Source organism: Aquila chrysaetos, chromosome 22 (assembly GCF_900496995.4).
Source record: "Aquila chrysaetos chrysaetos chromosome 22, bAquChr1.4, whole genome shotgun sequence".
NCBI lineage: Eukaryota > Metazoa > Chordata > Aves > Accipitriformes > Accipitridae > Aquila > Aquila chrysaetos.
Genome location: NC_044025.1, coordinates 9,108,077 through 9,125,005, shown reverse-complemented (window position 1 = coordinate 9,125,005; position 16,929 = coordinate 9,108,077). Strand labels below are relative to the sequence as shown.

The 16,929-nt window shown below is 37.5% G+C and overlaps 1 protein-coding gene across 8 annotated transcripts in view; it reads left to right on the top strand.

Annotated features, from left to right (window-relative positions):
- The window catches only part of FABP6 (fatty acid binding protein 6), a 69,857-nt gene that overhangs the window by 10,255 nt on the left and 42,673 nt on the right, over positions 1-16,929 (top strand). The window contains exon 2 of one of the 8 annotated variants that reach the window (XM_029997608.1): positions 6,640-6,727. The exons of the other annotated variants lie outside the window; for them this stretch is intronic. Coding sequence (XP_029853468.1) covers positions 6,709-6,727 — 19 coding nt within the window. The 5' untranslated portion in view covers positions 6,640-6,708. The remainder of the gene's footprint in view (positions 1-6,639; positions 6,728-16,929) is intronic. 8 annotated transcript variants of the gene reach the window in all.

Below are 16,929 nucleotides of genomic sequence, written 5' to 3'. Positions count from 1 at the left end.
TGATTAAATGATCACAAATTATATTTCAAGTAATGCAATATATCTTATGAATATTTTGTATGTGAGTGAGTTTCAGAATATCTCCTCGGAAATAGAGAAATTTGTATGGCTAAAGTATGAAAAATGAGTGATGCTGTACTGAAAAATGCAACCAGGTACTTAAATGCTATCTAAACAAATACATATTAAAAGACAAAAGATGTGTGTGCAAACTTACTTTTGGCATTGCCTGGCTCTTATGTTCTTACTCAGGCAACTACTGTCTTTTTTTGTTTTTAAATTAAGGTACAAACAATTATTTTATCTATGAATACATCATCTTCATCCATTAATTTCTGTTCAGTCTCCTTTATTTAAGAACGCTGTTTGTGAGAAAGCTCTTTGGAATGTTTATGGCAAATAAACAAGACAGTAAGTATTAGTGAAATATGTGGCAGGAATATGTTTAATATGAATTAAAAATGTTAGAACTATGAAAGATGAGTATTTTAAGTCTTATATAAAGGGATCAGCAAGAAAATGTAGTATACAAATTTCCTGGAAATTTCCAAGTAAACAAAATCTTTCAAATTCCTTTTAGCTCGTCAATAGTTTTTTAACAGTTTGTAGGTTTGGTTGTCTCTATCAGATCACATCCAGCTTGACTTTCTTATGGGATGAGCACAGCAACTTTATTTCTTTGCACCAGAAAATGGGGACTGGAAGTATTTGGGCAGCACCTCTGAAAACCATATTTACTATTTACTGATGGTCACCTGTGTTTTGGGAAAAGAAATTGTGCTGAATGTCAGGGTACCTGGAAAAAGCAATAATCAAATAATAGTTGGTATTTGGCTGAAACGTTAGACTTCCAATTTTAAGTACTAAATCTTATTTAACAGGGGATTCTGCATATTATTATATTAGTCTTGTTTTAAAATATCTAACATATCTGTTTAAGATTCTTCACTGAGTATTTTTGTTTAATATTAGTTCTTTGCAGACTGTCGATTAGATATTAAATAATTCTTTTCATTGTTGCTGAAGAAGTCTATGCTGCTACAGGTAAAGAAATATCTAGGACGTTCACTGTCCTTTTGAAATCTGAAGTGGAGTATGTCTATATTCAAATTTGTGTTTAATGAAATAATAAAAGGGCAAAGATAGGGACAAAAGGTATCCTATTTGGATAGGGTAACCAGAACTGTTACTTACAAGCTGAATTATGTTTGATTTTGTGAGAAAATAGGCAATCAGTCAATTACTGTTGCATACATGTCAGGGAGGGGAGGGAAATTACTCATATGGAAGTGGAAACAAAATGTTTTCAGAAGGACATAACTGTCACTGTTTTTCTTTCTTGGCTGATGTAAGACTGAGTATTGAAGAAGTTTTCTTTTGTCTTACAGCTGAACTAAGGTGGGAAGACAACCACCTTGATAAGCAAGTTGAAAAGATGACTGAGAGTTTTACTTGCCCCTTTTGATTTCCATTACTTTTTTTTTTTTTTTACTAAGCCCATATACTACCTAATTCATCTGGAACTTGTAAACTAACTTGTAAATTATATGGGCATATGATTAAGTAACACTGCTTTAACACATTGCGCAGCGTAACCCAAGTTATTGTAGCAGCCTATATGAATCCACTCCAAGGGTGAGGTAGAATACCATTGCTTTAAACATTGTTCTCTTCTACAAGAGAAAGTCCTTTTACAAGTCCTCACAAGGGGGTGTATTTTACTGCTGTGTAAACTATTATTATTCATTTTATGACAGAGAAGGACTGAGATCCAATGTCTCATGCAGTGGTTCAGCTGACTCGTTGCAATCTATTAAGCTGCTGGAAGTTGTTTGCGTTTGATCATAACTGTTTTTAAGTGGGTTTTTTTGGAAAGGACCAAACTGTACCAAGTGAAAGTACTGTTGAAAAGTTTCTCAGGATTTTCCATGCCATTCCTAAACCTTTCCCCAAAATTATTTTTGGTGTTGAATACATGCATTGCTATGTATAGTATTATGTAGTTAGTGTAAAATATGTGAACATTAGCCTTTAAATTATATGCAATGTGCTTGTTTGCCAAGTGGAACAGGATACACCTTCCTTTAAAGATGAGTGTTGGGTTTTTTTGTTATATGAAAAAGCAAATGAATACATTATCTAATTATTTCCCTTTCATAAATGTTAATGCATTGGGTACACAGCAGATAAGAAACATTTTGATGTCCCTCTGTTAAAGCACTAACATCAAAATATATACAAAGGGTTGATGGATGAACACCTTCCTTCAGGGTAGGAATTAAACCTGTTTGCCAGAATATCTTTATAGGCATTTAGGGCCTTTGAAAACAGACACTAAATCAGTTGGTGAAAATCCTCAATGTCCAAAGCAAATGGTAATTTTGAAAATTTAGAACTGTATTTCCTCCATAGTCACATGGCAAATCATTGACAGTGGTGTAAACGCCACCATGTTCCTGTAACTGCTGGAGGCAGCTGCCCAGCAGGCCTAAGTAAGTGTAGCTCTCTTAAATTGATGACTTCAGTTCATGCCCGCTCAGCATCAAAGACCCGGTTTGTTTCTGACAATTAAAATGGAATCCTCTTATTTCTGCAGTTGTACCTCTTCCTCATTAATAGCTCTTATTTCATCTAGGCTTTTGTTCTGTCTTGTTCCTTTTGTCATAAATATTTCTTAGCCATCTATGTATAATATAGAGGAAAATCATTGAACAAGATAATCTTTATGTAAATGAAAATAATTTGACCAAGGTCTCTCAAGTATATTTAGTTCTTTTTCTTAATTCTTGAGCTGTTTATTCACACTGTCCCTTTTATACAATTCTTTTCAACTTTTAGTGCTATCAGTAATTATCTCTCCTCCTTCAAATATTGTGTTGAGCTGGCGTTTAAATTGCGTGTTACAATCACTGGCTCTTAAAGTGCTTTACAGAACACTGACTTACATAATCTACAGTCTTTAAAAGAGAGAGAGAAAGGAGGAGGGAAGAGTAGGATGATTGTCTTAAATTAATACGTGATTCAGTCTGCCACACCAACTTGTCCACTAGTCTCCAGTTAAGAGCTAAGATCAAAGCAAACTGATCAGTGGGTAGCTGCAGTAACATCAGTGCAGGAAAATTTTACATGGGAGTATGCATCTCATGATGGATCTGATTCAGCCTAGAACTGTTTATTGTGCACCAAGATCATGAACATTGCATGATTACAGAAAGCGAGTTGAAGTTCACCATCTATTTCCTTTCAGATAACTGTCTTCATCTCTTCTTCAGGAGGCAGAGCCAGTCAGTAGGTGACTGTTGACAGAGCATGTCTATATAGACATGCTCAGATGGTGTCACATTAGCTTAGCCTATGAAGCTATGTTAATTAAGGGCCTTGCAGGGGGACAGCTCTTTTCCTGCAAAGGCAGCTGTATATTAGCATGACTAAAAGGTTGTGGATTGACATTGGTTTATGCCTAACCATTGCCCAGTTCAGGATGCAGGACGAACATGCAGCTGCATCCATCTCAACATATGGACAGGCCCACAGATCAATAAATCCTCTGGCAGGAATGGAACATACTAGAGCTGTAAAGAAACTTATTTTGTGGAAGTACAGATGATTTACTTTGCAGGACTGTGAAATTAGAACATTTCATCAAATGTTAAATGCACAAAAGATAAAATTATAGGTACATGTGTGCTCTTTAGGATCAGATACCTGTTGCTATGAGTTGACTTAGCAGAGCAATGAGTTCAGTATAAACAGATATCCAAGCTTTCATACTGTAAAGTTTTTCCCAACAGTATGACCTCCCAAATCCTCTTCTGGAAATTATTTCTTGCTTGATTCAAGCCAAGAAATCTCCTGGTTACTGCAGCATCTTTATAAGAATAACTTATGTGTGTAGTGTTTCAAAAGTTGAAAGGACAAAAAAATACCTAAGGCAGGACTGGCATTTGAAGTAAAAGAGCCTGTTGGGGCTCCTGAGTATTTCCCAGTTTTGTTTGTTTGGTTTTTTCTGACCTGTTTCCTTGTCCCCTTATTTCTAGGAACATGCTAGCTAGCTAGTTAATATTACCACTGTTTGAATGAGAAGAAGCTTATGCACCACTCTTTGCTTTATCTGTAAAATTGCTCCTGAGTCTTGTCTTTTCTGCAGTATTTTCTATGTACTTAAGTATGAATTACATGAACTTTATTAGCTCTTGTTTTCCATGCAAGTGCACAACAAGCAGGCAGCAGTGGTGCTCTCTTCCCTAGTAATGTATGGCACCTATCCCTTGGGCTCAAGGGCTGCTTCACAAATGCATCTCACTCTGATTTGACACAAGCTACCAAACAGGAGTGCAGAGATGGAAACGTTTATTTGGGCGGTATATTGCCCAAGGTTTTGGTTTGTTTGTTTATTTGTTTTATTTTTAAATTTTCCTTCTGATTTAAAGTACTTTCCAAAATGCAGATTGCAAGGTACATGGAGGTCTCTCTATATGTTTGTATGGAGCATAAAACAATTGGGCCCAACCCTGGTTGTAACCTTTACCTGCCACTGTAATACAAATAACTATGCAGCTTTCCCTCCAGTACCAGCAAGACTGTTTGTAACACATATAAGTGTGTTGCATTTTATCCTCCAGGCCATATTATAACTGCAGTGTTGTTCCTATCCTGATCCCTGCCTGCTTCTATGCAAAAATACCCATCTTGACTTAATGGCTATATTGTTCAATAATTAGTTGGTTTGGCATAGGTTGTGGGTTGAAATGCATATTCTGCTGACATGCCTGTAATGTATTGGTGACATTATCACTGGAGCTAGAATAAATTGGGAGGCCTAAACTCAAGTATAGGCAAGTTAATGTGGTAATTGGTTTAGAATTTCTCATAGAAGTCTTCCAAGCAAATTAAAAAAGTCTCTTTCACCTTTAATATGTCAAAGCAACTCTTTTGTTCTTTGGTTGTGGAAACATGGTAGTGTTTCTGAGGTTGTTCTACATCTGTAGACAAGCTCTGTTGACCCCAAGATCAAGAGAACTTAGAGCTATTGAGGTGTGGCTTTTCCTTACCTGTGGTCCGTGGAGATAAATTTCATGTCAAATAGGAATAAAAGGAATGGTAAAATACTGACCCTAATTACTTGTAGAGATGGGAATCCTACATAGTCTATTCTCATTTAGGTTTTTTGTGCTGACAGAGCTTAAGACGATGGGACAATAGCGGAAATAGAATTGACTAGTAATCATTTGGAACCATTGTACTTCCCGAGCTGAAGCAAGCAGCTGCCAACACATCTCTGACATTGTGTCCTTCACTTTGTCGCTAACTTGTAGCCTCAGCTTTGCTGGCTGTGAAATATGGACAATAACTTTTCATTCACGGAAGTGTAATGTGGTTTAATTATAGCAAATGTTTAAAAACAACTTGAGGATGACAAGTGCCATGTAAGTGCTAAATGTTATCCTTGACAAAGACACAATAACCAGATAATTAGTCTTTCAGATGCATCTAGTTATTCCATAAGTTACAAATTAATTTCTCTCCTTAAATTAAGTTATTGACACATTCAGCTTTCTTGCTAATTGGTTTACATGACCAATTGGATGTATTTCAGTGAAATGGCCGGTGAAGGCAAATGTGTTTTCCAGCTAGACATTGCCCTACATGCAACAACTATATATGGATTGGCTATAAATCAAAGTGAAGCACTGCAGTAAGGTCAACAAAATAGAACAAATTTGTGTTGGGATTTGCTAGGTAGATTTCAAAAGTGTGCTTATAATTGGCCATCCCTCTTGAAGTCACCTTGACTTCACAGTTTACCTGAATAAGAATGAGTAACTTTTGTCTCACTCCCTTGTCTTATTGTCCATGTGCCATTCATAACTGGTATGTTTTGTAATTGGATCTTCCTCTGAGTTTGCTATCTACTATGTTTGATGTTTCGAAAGTCATAAAATGGAGAGACCGTGGAGCCTAGGATTCCACCCTAACTTGGTTCTTTCTGCCTCTGTTGTGATACAGTTTTGAAACTGTTCAAAGGGGACGGGTGTGGCATAAATCACAATGTATCCAAGTTTTTCAAGCCTTTCCCCCTCGCTTAAAAAGGCCAAAGTATTGAAAGCTGTAGCATACTGCTTAGCTATGCCATCCAGTTAAGCTCAGTTAAAAAAAACACCCCCAAAAAAACCACCAACAAAAAAAACTCCAGCTGGTACTGAGGTCTGCAGTTCTCATGGGGGGGGGGAGCCACTCAGAGCTGGAATCTTCCCATACCATCTAATCACATTAATATAAAGATATTCAGGTTAATATTTATTTCTGATATAATTCCACTGACTTTTTAATCCAATTATACTGAGGATGAATTTGTCCCTCATGGTGTCTGCAAACACACACACACAAAAGCACTAACAACAGTTGGAGAGGTCATGGCCCATTTGTGTATGCTAATGTCTCTATGCCTGATGTGCACATTTCATCTCTTTATCAGATGCTCTGTTCTCTGACTAAAATTAGAATAAAAACTTGCAGTTAGAAATTTTTGAATGCCAGAGACTTTTTTTCCTGGATTTTTTTTGGTAACACTTTGCTAGAGGATTGGTTCTCATTCCTTCTTTGTCTATTTGTTTCTCTTTTCTTTCTGTCTTTCCGCAGAGTTCCCTTTTATCCACCCCCTTACTTCCTCAGGCCTCATCTGACGTGCATGGTTTACCAACTCAAGAAATGCTATCATCACAGACAAGTATTTTCAGCTTTTCTGATCTTGAAAATGTACCTCAGACTGCATGTGTCCCTGTCTACTCTGTATATTTTTGCATTCTTTATAAAAATAATAAATGGTCCCTAGTGTTTAATAAAAATGACAAATTTATTATTAATTTTAAAATATCACAGGTATTGAATGGGAATATATAAGGAAATAAACTACAGAGATTGCTCTCAGTCAACCTTTTGGGGAGAGGGGTGGAAGGGGAGAGTTGTGTACTTATGTCCCTTCTTTCTTTGGAACACAGTACAAATTTTTAGCTATTCAAATTAAGGTCCTTCTCCCCCTTTCACCTCCTCCCCCAAAATGAGGACTAGCTGAGGATGTAGTTGCCATCTTGTCAGTAGCCTAGGGGTATGCATATAGCATTCAGCAGCTGGAGCTGAGTGCTGTCATCCCACCTCATCTTTAACAGTGAAGTTAATCTTGCAAAATCTCTTCATTTCTCTGCCATGTGCTGAAAAGCTTTTCATTTGGTTCAAGAAATGTGTGGTGCTTGGAGTTTCAGGTGGGAAATACCTTCCTTCACCTAATAAAGGATAGCTATGCTATAACATTGTGTTGTCACATGCCTTAATTCTGTCAGCAATTTTGTATTTGTGCCACTGTCTAACTAGGCTTGGTTAGACTAAAGTTGTAGAGACCTTTCTTTGCTAAAACCCAATGAGCATTAAGTATGCAAGGGAGAAAATGCTGTACTGCTTTTAGGACCCTGCACATTGACAGCAAACTATGCTTGGCATGCAGTGATTTTCAGTGCTCCCTGAAATAAGAGCACTGAAAAGACAGTCTGGCCACAAGACTACAGAGTTCAATCGTTAACACAGTGAAATGACAACGTGAACATTTGGTCCTGATTACTAAGATATCTGCGCTTCTGACCACTCTAATTCTTTCTAGATCTTAAACCATTTTGCTCTTTTTAGTATATCACACTGTGTTCTCTTACAGATCTTTATTTTTGTCAGTGTCTCATGTTCTGTTTTCTTGTGGACTTTAAGTTGTAGAACCTGTTGTGCTAAGTGTGTTTCAAAACAAGAAGTGTATCACCTGTATTTTGTGCATAGCTGATACATGTGTTTTCTTACCGTTACCTAATCTAATTCCAGGTAGGATCAATTTATGGAGTATTCAAGCTCAGCCTGTCTTCCTGTCAGAGCTCATCAGCAATACCCAGCATGGTCCTTGGCAATTCACTTCCTTTGATAAAGTCAGGTCACTTTTTAATTGCTCTTACCAGGTTATCTTGTAACTTCTAATTCTGAGAAAACACTATTTGCAATTGGTTTGCAGATCAAGAGAAAGAATCCTTCAAGCTAAGAGCTTGCTCTGTTATCTTTCAAGGGTGTGCTTGATTGTCAATAGTTGGGAAATAGTGTTGCCCTCATTCAGAGACTCCCCTTAACTCAGGCCTTACAGACATAGAAAAAACATTCCATCATCTCCAAAACAAAATAGGCTGTGGTTCTGATACTGTAATCAGTAAACCACTGTTGTTTGCTATGTCAGGGTAAGTGATTGGCAGCTGGTCCACAAAACGATGTCAGAGGTGATTAACATAAGAGACTTGATTATCCTGTCAATGATAAGGACACATGGTGATCAGCAGAAAAATTTGCAAGATAGTAAATGTTGCTTGTCCAAAATTTTTGGGAATGTAGAGTTAGAGTGACAGAGTCAAAATGGAAACTCTAAGAAATCCTTTTCCTTGGTCCTGTCACAGACAAGTCCATAAAATTAGATGCCAAGGTATAATAACATCTCTGTCACTGTGTCATTCAGTCTGTGTTTAGCCATGACTTCTGCATATCTATCTATTAGCAACTCTAAAGGCAGAAGGTGAATGTAATTAGAACTAATCTTGATAATTTGCAAAACATTGTTTGTTCCTTTTAACTGCATTCCATAAGATAAGCGTGGCTGGATCTTGCCTGTGAGCTCCTGCATTTGTTGTTTGTCATGATTATTGTCTGTGTTCTACCTGAGAGTTGAAGTCAATGGAAGTTTTGCCAAAGCATAATATGCAGAACTAGATTCTTGTTTATATTCAGAAAGGGTTGTTTTGTTAGCAGGAGTCTGTGAAGGGTTTTGACAGGCGATTTTGGGACAATGAGCAGGGTTTCAGAGCATTTCAATGAAATTTGAACTGTTGCATTATAGGGGTGGGCATTACAAGGACCTAAGCAGGAAGGCTGTGTTGCCTCACGGAATGTTTTTACCCACGTCACGCAGTTCTCCAGAGCTGTGCACAGCCCATGGAGTCTGACAGCAAGGCTGAATTCAGGACTTTGTGAATGTGGCTCTGTCAGAAGGCTGGAATGGGGTTGTTCAGATTTTTGCAATTCTTCCGTTGGTCAAGTGACTTCTAAAGCTGCAAAAACCTAATTTTTATGTTGTTGAGGTTATCAGGAATGTTAGCGATTTTGTCATGTAGCAAAGTCCTGTCTCTTTCTGTCTGGTTAACATCAACTCTTACTGTGGAATCCACTGAGGCTGTATAGTATTTTCTACAAAGTATCTTGCAGGATCTGTAGGCCCGGAGTTTCAATGCTGTAATTAAAGCATATAACATTGTATTTTCTAGGCAAATGCTCAAAGTCACCACACTTCTTTTTTTGTTTGTTTTGTTACTGGCAAATTTAAATACTAGAGAATAAGTTGTGAAGTAAAGTAATATGCCAGCCTTAGGGAAGGAAACTTGAATAGTGGTGCTCAGTAGGTACTGCAAATTCTTAAATGGTAGTAGAATGCATGAAAATAGTGCAGAATGTTTAAACACACTATGTTATTTCACTGGGGTAATAGCAGTAATGTCTGATCTTGAATTACATATGAAGGATGATGCAGTATTAGTATCTTTTATAACACAAATTCTCTTATTTCTAGAGTTGTCCATCTGAAACTTTCCCCTCTCATCCCCCAGCAAATAATAAAAAGAAAAATGCAAGCCTTCAATAACTGCTTCACCATCCTTGTGAGGAAATACATTGGTGTAACTATGATGCATTTCTCTATAGCTGTACTAATCTAATTCCCATGTGGAGGCTTATCACAGAATAAGGGCCAAGTCTGCAGTACCAAGGATATGCTGATGTAGCTGTATAGCACAGGTTTTTTTAACAGATGGAGTTCCTTCCCCACTACAGCTAAAACCACCATGCTGAATAGTACATACTCTACCAGGCAAAGATACCTTTGCCAGCCTAAATTTATTTCTATTCATTGGAATGATTGGTTAGAAGTGTGGTTGTTTTTCTTCATGCTTCTAGTAGGCATAGTTAGGCTGCAAAAACATTGAGAACTGATTTTAAAATGCTTTTTTCCCCAGTGTAGTTTATACTAGTTTGAAAAATATAGAAATTAAACCACAGTAGAGATACTTCATTCTGAAAAGGAAGGACATATTAATGACTACTTTTTTGCAAGATTATAGGATTCTTCTACATAGGCTCAACCAAAGTAATGGAATAAAAAGAGAGGGAAAACTGTTAGAAAAACAAATGAACTGTACCATGTCATTCTACTTATTATGGGGGAAAGATTGAGAATAATTTAAAACTGCAACACTGCTTCCAACCAATCTGTCCTTCATACAAGGTTCATTCTTTGTGGTTTTGAGGTCTGCAGTCTGGATAATGTTGGAGGACCACTGGCATTTAATATTACTTTCACCCCCTTGTCATTGATTACTGGGTCGGTTAGATGTTATGTTTACTGAATGTTTCATCACCAGTTCTTGTACTTCAATCTAGTACATGTCTGAGGGTGATCACTTTGTTCTGCTTTGGCATCCATTCGAATGACAAAAATGTTCTGAAATGCAACTTCAATTTCATGATGTACCCTGTCAAGTGACACGTTTCTGTAGTAAATAGGGTATGGTGAATCATACAATGCAATGTAAGTGTCTGTGTCCCAAAAGAATTAAAAGAATTAAATCATGCTGTCTCTTAATGGAGAAGTTGCAGTTAGGATTCTGCATAAAAGCTAAAGCAGCCACATATCTTAGCAGTACAGAGGAAAGAACAGAAGAAGGAAGGAGAAAATGTCTTATCCTCTCTGAGGTGAAGAAAGATGTAAAAATCGGTATTGTTTAAAATTCAATAATTGGAATATAATCAATCATCACAAAGCATCCTCCATACCTTTGAGGAAGATGCATTTAGGAGCAACTTCTGATTTGACACATTTTTGTTCTAACATGATTGATACAATTATTCAGTTGCCTTGTGCTATCAAATTACTTTCACTGAGAATCTCTTGAAAAAAGACAGATAGTTATAGTTTTTTTAGGTTAGATGTCTAAACTACTGATGGCTCCAGAAGTAAAACTACCTACCTAAACTTCAGCGTTACTCTGAGTGACTTCTTTTTTCCCCAAAGGGTTGCCCTCGTGCAAAAAGTTAAGAAGTTCTTAAGGTCCTTGAAATGAGTCAACAGAGCAATCATTTGCATTGACATCATTAGCTGGTGAGGTGCTGCAATCAAATTGTAGACAGGTCAAATTCTGCTCCTTTAGGATTTGCGTACTGTTTTTCCAAACCTAAATCCAATCCATTATTTCTTTTTCAGTAGAAATTTTGTTTTGATTCTTTTAATAAAGAAACATTGATAGCTCACACACAATAGTAGCATCTTATCAAATGTTGAACAGAAGGGAACTAATGAGAAAAAAACTGAACACTTATTTTTACAGTCTAAGCCTAGAGAGTGCATAAATCTCACTAACTGCATAATCATGAGTAGTACATTAGACTTCAATATTGTAGCTTTTTTTGTATTTCTAATAATCCTACTTTTTTGTAATACATATTTTGTTTGCTTGTTTTTGAGTATTACATTCCTTGTTCTCTGCTCAGGCAAAATTCCCATCGATTTCCACAGGAGTTTGCCCAGCAAAGAACTGAACAAGTACACAGTAAAGCTCTTGGAATTTTGCCCAGTGTTTTTCACCTGGCAGTGGCCCTTTATGCATATTTCATAACCTGGCCTACCTTGTACTTGCAGGCATAGAACAGACTTTGCAACTCTGATGTATGAAATACACAAGTGTTTAAAACTTTCATAAGCCACTCTGTTAAAACAAAGTAGTATTTTATAGTTAAAAACACTGATGTCTATTTTAATACATTGTAATTGGGGAAATTTGATACTATTTCTCTGATTTTACATCATGAGTTCATATATATGTAAGAATGGATTTCTTAAATTTTTATCTGTGGTACAGTGAAATTTTTGTAATTGTAAGGGTTTTTTCCTCTATGGCATAAATTTAACATAAAAGGGATTCATGATATTCATTATGTTTTCTTCCTCAGAATAAAACAAAATTGGCTGATTATTGCAAGCTTGGACCAGTGATAGACCAGACAAATACTGCTTCTGCATTCAGATTGGAGGCCAGGAATTATTTGTCACGTCAGTAGAGAGACTGTAGTTACAATTGGGCTATAGTTTTGCTTTTTCTACACCAATCTCAATTCGATTCCAATTTCTGAAGTCACCCAGGGTGAGTCAGATCTGGTCAAGCCAAAATAAGCTCTTGAATCATTCCCAAATAATGGAAAAAATGAGTCAATTCAGAGAGCTAAGCAAGTAGACACAGTCGTTATAGGCATAAAGCAACCACAAAGCTTTATATGGTTCAATGGGAGAGAAGGTCCACCCAGTGAGTCAAGGTTGAATATAACTGGATTTCAGGGCTCTTCTGTTAGCAGAGCTGGTGAATGGCCAGAAGAGAGGTACGAGACCTATGAATGGGGTGGAAAAATGGACTGATACTTATGTGATTGTTTTTGGATTAATGTAAAGCAATACACCCAGAAGAGAATAGGTTTAAGCTGTGGCTTGGACTTGAACATTCTTTGAGGGGAGACTAGAATAATTAACATGGAAATAGGCAGTGGACTTAAAACTCTGAAGGCAGGTGATGAGGCTGTGACACATCTTACACAGTAAGAACACAATTCCTTGCATTCATTAGCATTTTTGTTGCCAACTGTATCAGCCTGGGTACACATGTTACAATTAATAACTGTGCTTTCTCAATAGTTCTGGGAAAATCTGTGCTACTGTCATACACCACAGGGAATAGTTACTATTTTGCACAAACTGCTGTTAGCTGTGGTAAAACTTCTCATGCAGAGACCTAGAAAACAGGAGAAGTTGATATAACACAATAACACATCAAAAGTCATGTTTAAATATGCTTTATTTTTTGATAGTAGTGCTTCCCAGGTGTTCATGGTCATAGGCAAAATACAGTGCATGTGCTGAGTGCAGAATCGAGAAGAGTTACTATAATATAGATTTGGCTCTATGAGCGTGGTTACAAAATTTGGTGAAAATGCCTTATATAAAGGCAGGACCTCAATGATAATTTTAATTACAGTCAGGTATGTACCAAGACAAAATCCTTTTCTTTTAGCTCTTTTCTCCTTATTTGTAGCCTATTGCTTCTACCTCATTACTACACTGTTCTTTGCTAGTGCAGTAAATCTGGAGACCTAATGGTGCACAAGCCCCTTTGAGGACAGCACTGACTTTTAAAATATTCATTTCTATGCGGATCAGGGATATCCCAGTCTGGCTGTAATCAGAGGAAGAAGGAAGGAGACAAATAATCACTGAACATGACTGTTTAGGGAGCAATTTCTGTCAAAAAAAACAATCAGCAGCAAAGGTGGATATGAGCTGGCCTTGCACCCCCAAGCACAAGTAAGAGTGATGTGGCCTTGTTTGATAGCCATAATAGTATAATTGCTTCTTTCTATTCCTTCATCCTCTACCCAGCTGCTTCTCCTTCACTATGCTGAAATGCCTGTTGTTTCTCTCTGCTAACTGCTGAGTAATGTAGGGCTAGTGAAAGGTGCCAGACTGACAGCAGTGGGATCTGCACTTCTTTGTTTATACCCAGAGTGCAGGTATATCATGAGCCCTGACAGTGCCCCTTGCTGTACTGGTAAGATAGAGCCCTGACCTGCAGGGAGAAATCACAAAGCAGAGGATCCTTCAGGGCAGTTCAGTTCTTGGTTATTTTTTTGTTTGTCAAAATGGTGCCAGCTGTGGGAGTGAATTGCATGTTCTGGAACAGCAGTATAACTCTGCTTCCAGCTGGTGATCCAGACAGAGATCAGTTCATAGCCTGAGTTATTCCAAATGGAATAGACCTTTGTGCTATGAAATCAGTTTGCAGCAAGTCTCCAGCCACTGGGAGTTGAACTGACTACCAAATTTATCTCACCCAGGCTTAATGAACAGTCATCAGGTAGTAATGATCCTACCAATCTTGATTTAAATGTAAGTTATAGCAGGGGTTGGATTCCATATCCCTAGAGTAATTTCTTGTGCCATCCAAACCTCATCAAAGTGTCTTGGTGAAAATGATTTAAGCTAACATGTTGTACTGCGTGTTGGCAAGCAGCTAAGGGGAACCCGTGTGTCGGTTACTGTGGCTCAGTGGTAATGTGTTAACTCACAGTAACTTCATTGTGTGCCTCAGTCCTGTGTTTTATTCAGACAGATACGTAACTCTAGGCTTTTTTTTTTTTTTTTTTTAATATTAGGATAACACTAGCAAGGGTGTGTCCATCAGTGCCACCTTTAGTGGGTAAACTCTAGATTTTTATTTTTTTGTTGAGAGATATTTAAACACTTGTCATGATAGTGAAAAAAAAACCCAAACAAACTAAAATTATATAAACTCATATCTGATCCTGTGTGAAAAAATAACAGAGAGGCCACAGCAACTCCAGAGCTGGCTCAGCCAAGCAATGTCACGTAAAGCTCTCTTTAATTTTTTATTTGGATCATGTCTGTATGTAGGTCACAATGACTTAAAAGAGAAGGCACTGACCAGAAAAAAAACAAACCTTGCAAAAAAATACCACTGTTTTAGGAGAAGGATTCTTTCTCAAACAGAAGACTGAAAATTAGTAGTGAAAGGATTTCACTGTTCACTGCTATTTCAGTTAGTTGTGATTCCAGTTACCAGCGACTGAGCACAGGGGGACCTGCAGTGGTTGTGTTCTCTGCTTGCCTGTCTCCTGCTTGTAAGCTTATCCAGTGCATAGCAGCAAGATGCTATGAAGCTAGTTCTAGCCATTTCTCTTTCTGACTTTGTGTGCTGTGATGACCTGATATAAATCAATTCTAGCTTGATCATCCCTCCTCAGGAATAAAGAAGAGATGTGAAATGTCTCACTGCAGCTCCCCATACTGGTATACGTTTCTGCTTTCCTTCAGTCCCTAATCGCAGCGTCTGGACAAAAACCTCTCCTGCTGCTTCCACCCTTGTGAACATCACTCAGTGGCCAATAGCCACCCTAGTGATTCTGTGCTTCTCTGCAAGAATTGCTCCTTTCTGCAGGAACCTACATCTTGTATAGTTGTACATACTACATGTATAGTCCATACATCTTTTCTGAGCAAACTACTTTCCAGCTTTGAGGAGCCTGAAGCGGGGGGGAAAGCAGATCTTCTATCTAGCCCTCTGGTCAGCCTTTGTGCAAGCACAAGAATAGCAGCATGTAACAATAATCTAATAAGCATTTTTTCTAGGAGAGGAAGCTGGAGGCTGTGATGCAGCTGTGAAGAGTTAGGGCACAGAAGGTCTAAATGCCTCTGGCGAAAGAGCTCTTAGTGACATTTGGGTTACAAATAGTAATGCTGTGTGGCCACAGTGCAGATAAAAAAAAAAAAAAAAACAGCCACAAAACCAAGGTATAAACTGGGCCTAAGAGTACAAATCACTTGTAGAAAAGCTGTACAGAAATGCAGGTTGATGTTTTTGAAAACAAAAGTGGAAACCAATAGATTCCCCTTGGCTTACAAATTCTGGGTGCATAATACAGATTTTAATCAAAGTCCATGCATGTGTGATTAGCAAAATTTAATTTTTTTTTCGATGCCAGTCCCTGGAGATAGCAATAACTTTAAGGCATTGTGCAGCAGTGGAGGTGTTTTTTTTATAGTGAATCATCTTTTCACAAAGATTAGGACTTTTGAGACAAATATGCTCTCAGAGGATGATGTTCCTCTGCAGAAAAACATTTTTTTATTTTGAATGAGTGGTCTTTTTGATACTTTTTTAAGATTTCCAGTATTTTATTTTTTTAATTTCCTGCAATGTTTTCAAAAGATTGTGTTGATTTTATCTTACCAAATTACGGTTATAAAGCCATTATTTAATTACTACATTTTCTAATAAGCTAAGAGTTTTGGTAAGCTAACTATGTCAAAGTTCATTTGCATAGTAGTAAACAAAAAAAAAAAATCAAGGTGATTGACACTATTTTGAATCCTTAGTAAAGGAATTAACTTTATAAGTGGTTTAAAACATTTGAAAATTTTTTTCCAGGTTTGTGCCAAGTATAGTTTTTGAGAGATGGGGCAAAGAAGCGGAATCTGTTTCAGGCTCAAATTTTCCTACTATGTTGTGGGTTTCATTTGTGGACAAAGGACATTTTTTATTTGGCTCAGCAGCCGAGGTGGAAATGGTTGATTATATTGTCATAGACTCATAATTTATATTGGAAGGGACCTCCAGAGGTCCTCTAGTCTGACCCCCCACTCAAAACATGTCTGGTTAAAGGCATGCTGCCTTGAAGTTTAGATGGTCAGGGCCATCTCTACTTGAGTCTTGACCAGTGCCAAGGATGGAGATTCCACATCCTCTCTGGCCTACCTGTTCCAGTATTTCACCAGCCTCATGGTTTTTTTTTTTTAAAAAAAAAAAAAAAAAAAAAAAAAGTGCTAATATAATTTCTCATATTCCCAGTTGTGTCTGTTCTTCCTCCTCTTATCACCATGCCTCTGAGAAGTGTCTGACTCCTTTTTCTCTCTCTCTTCCAGTGAAGTAGTTATAGAATGCAATAAGGTCTCCCTGCTTTGTCTTGATTTCTCCAAGCCAAAGCAAAGAGACCCAGTCCTTTCAGCCTCTCCTCATACATCGTACCCTTAAGCACTAGCATTTCCACAGGTGGCAAGAGGAAAGCTAGGCATAAAAATGTAAGCAAACCAGAGATTTAATCCTATAAGTATAGCTTTAGTTGCTGTTAATTATGAAGTGTTTTATTGCTAATTCCAGTATCGCTCAGTGGGAGATGTGCTCCCATTTTGTATTAGCTCTATTTTTTCCATATGTTAGCCTCCTTTCCCATCTTCTTTTCTCTGTTTCA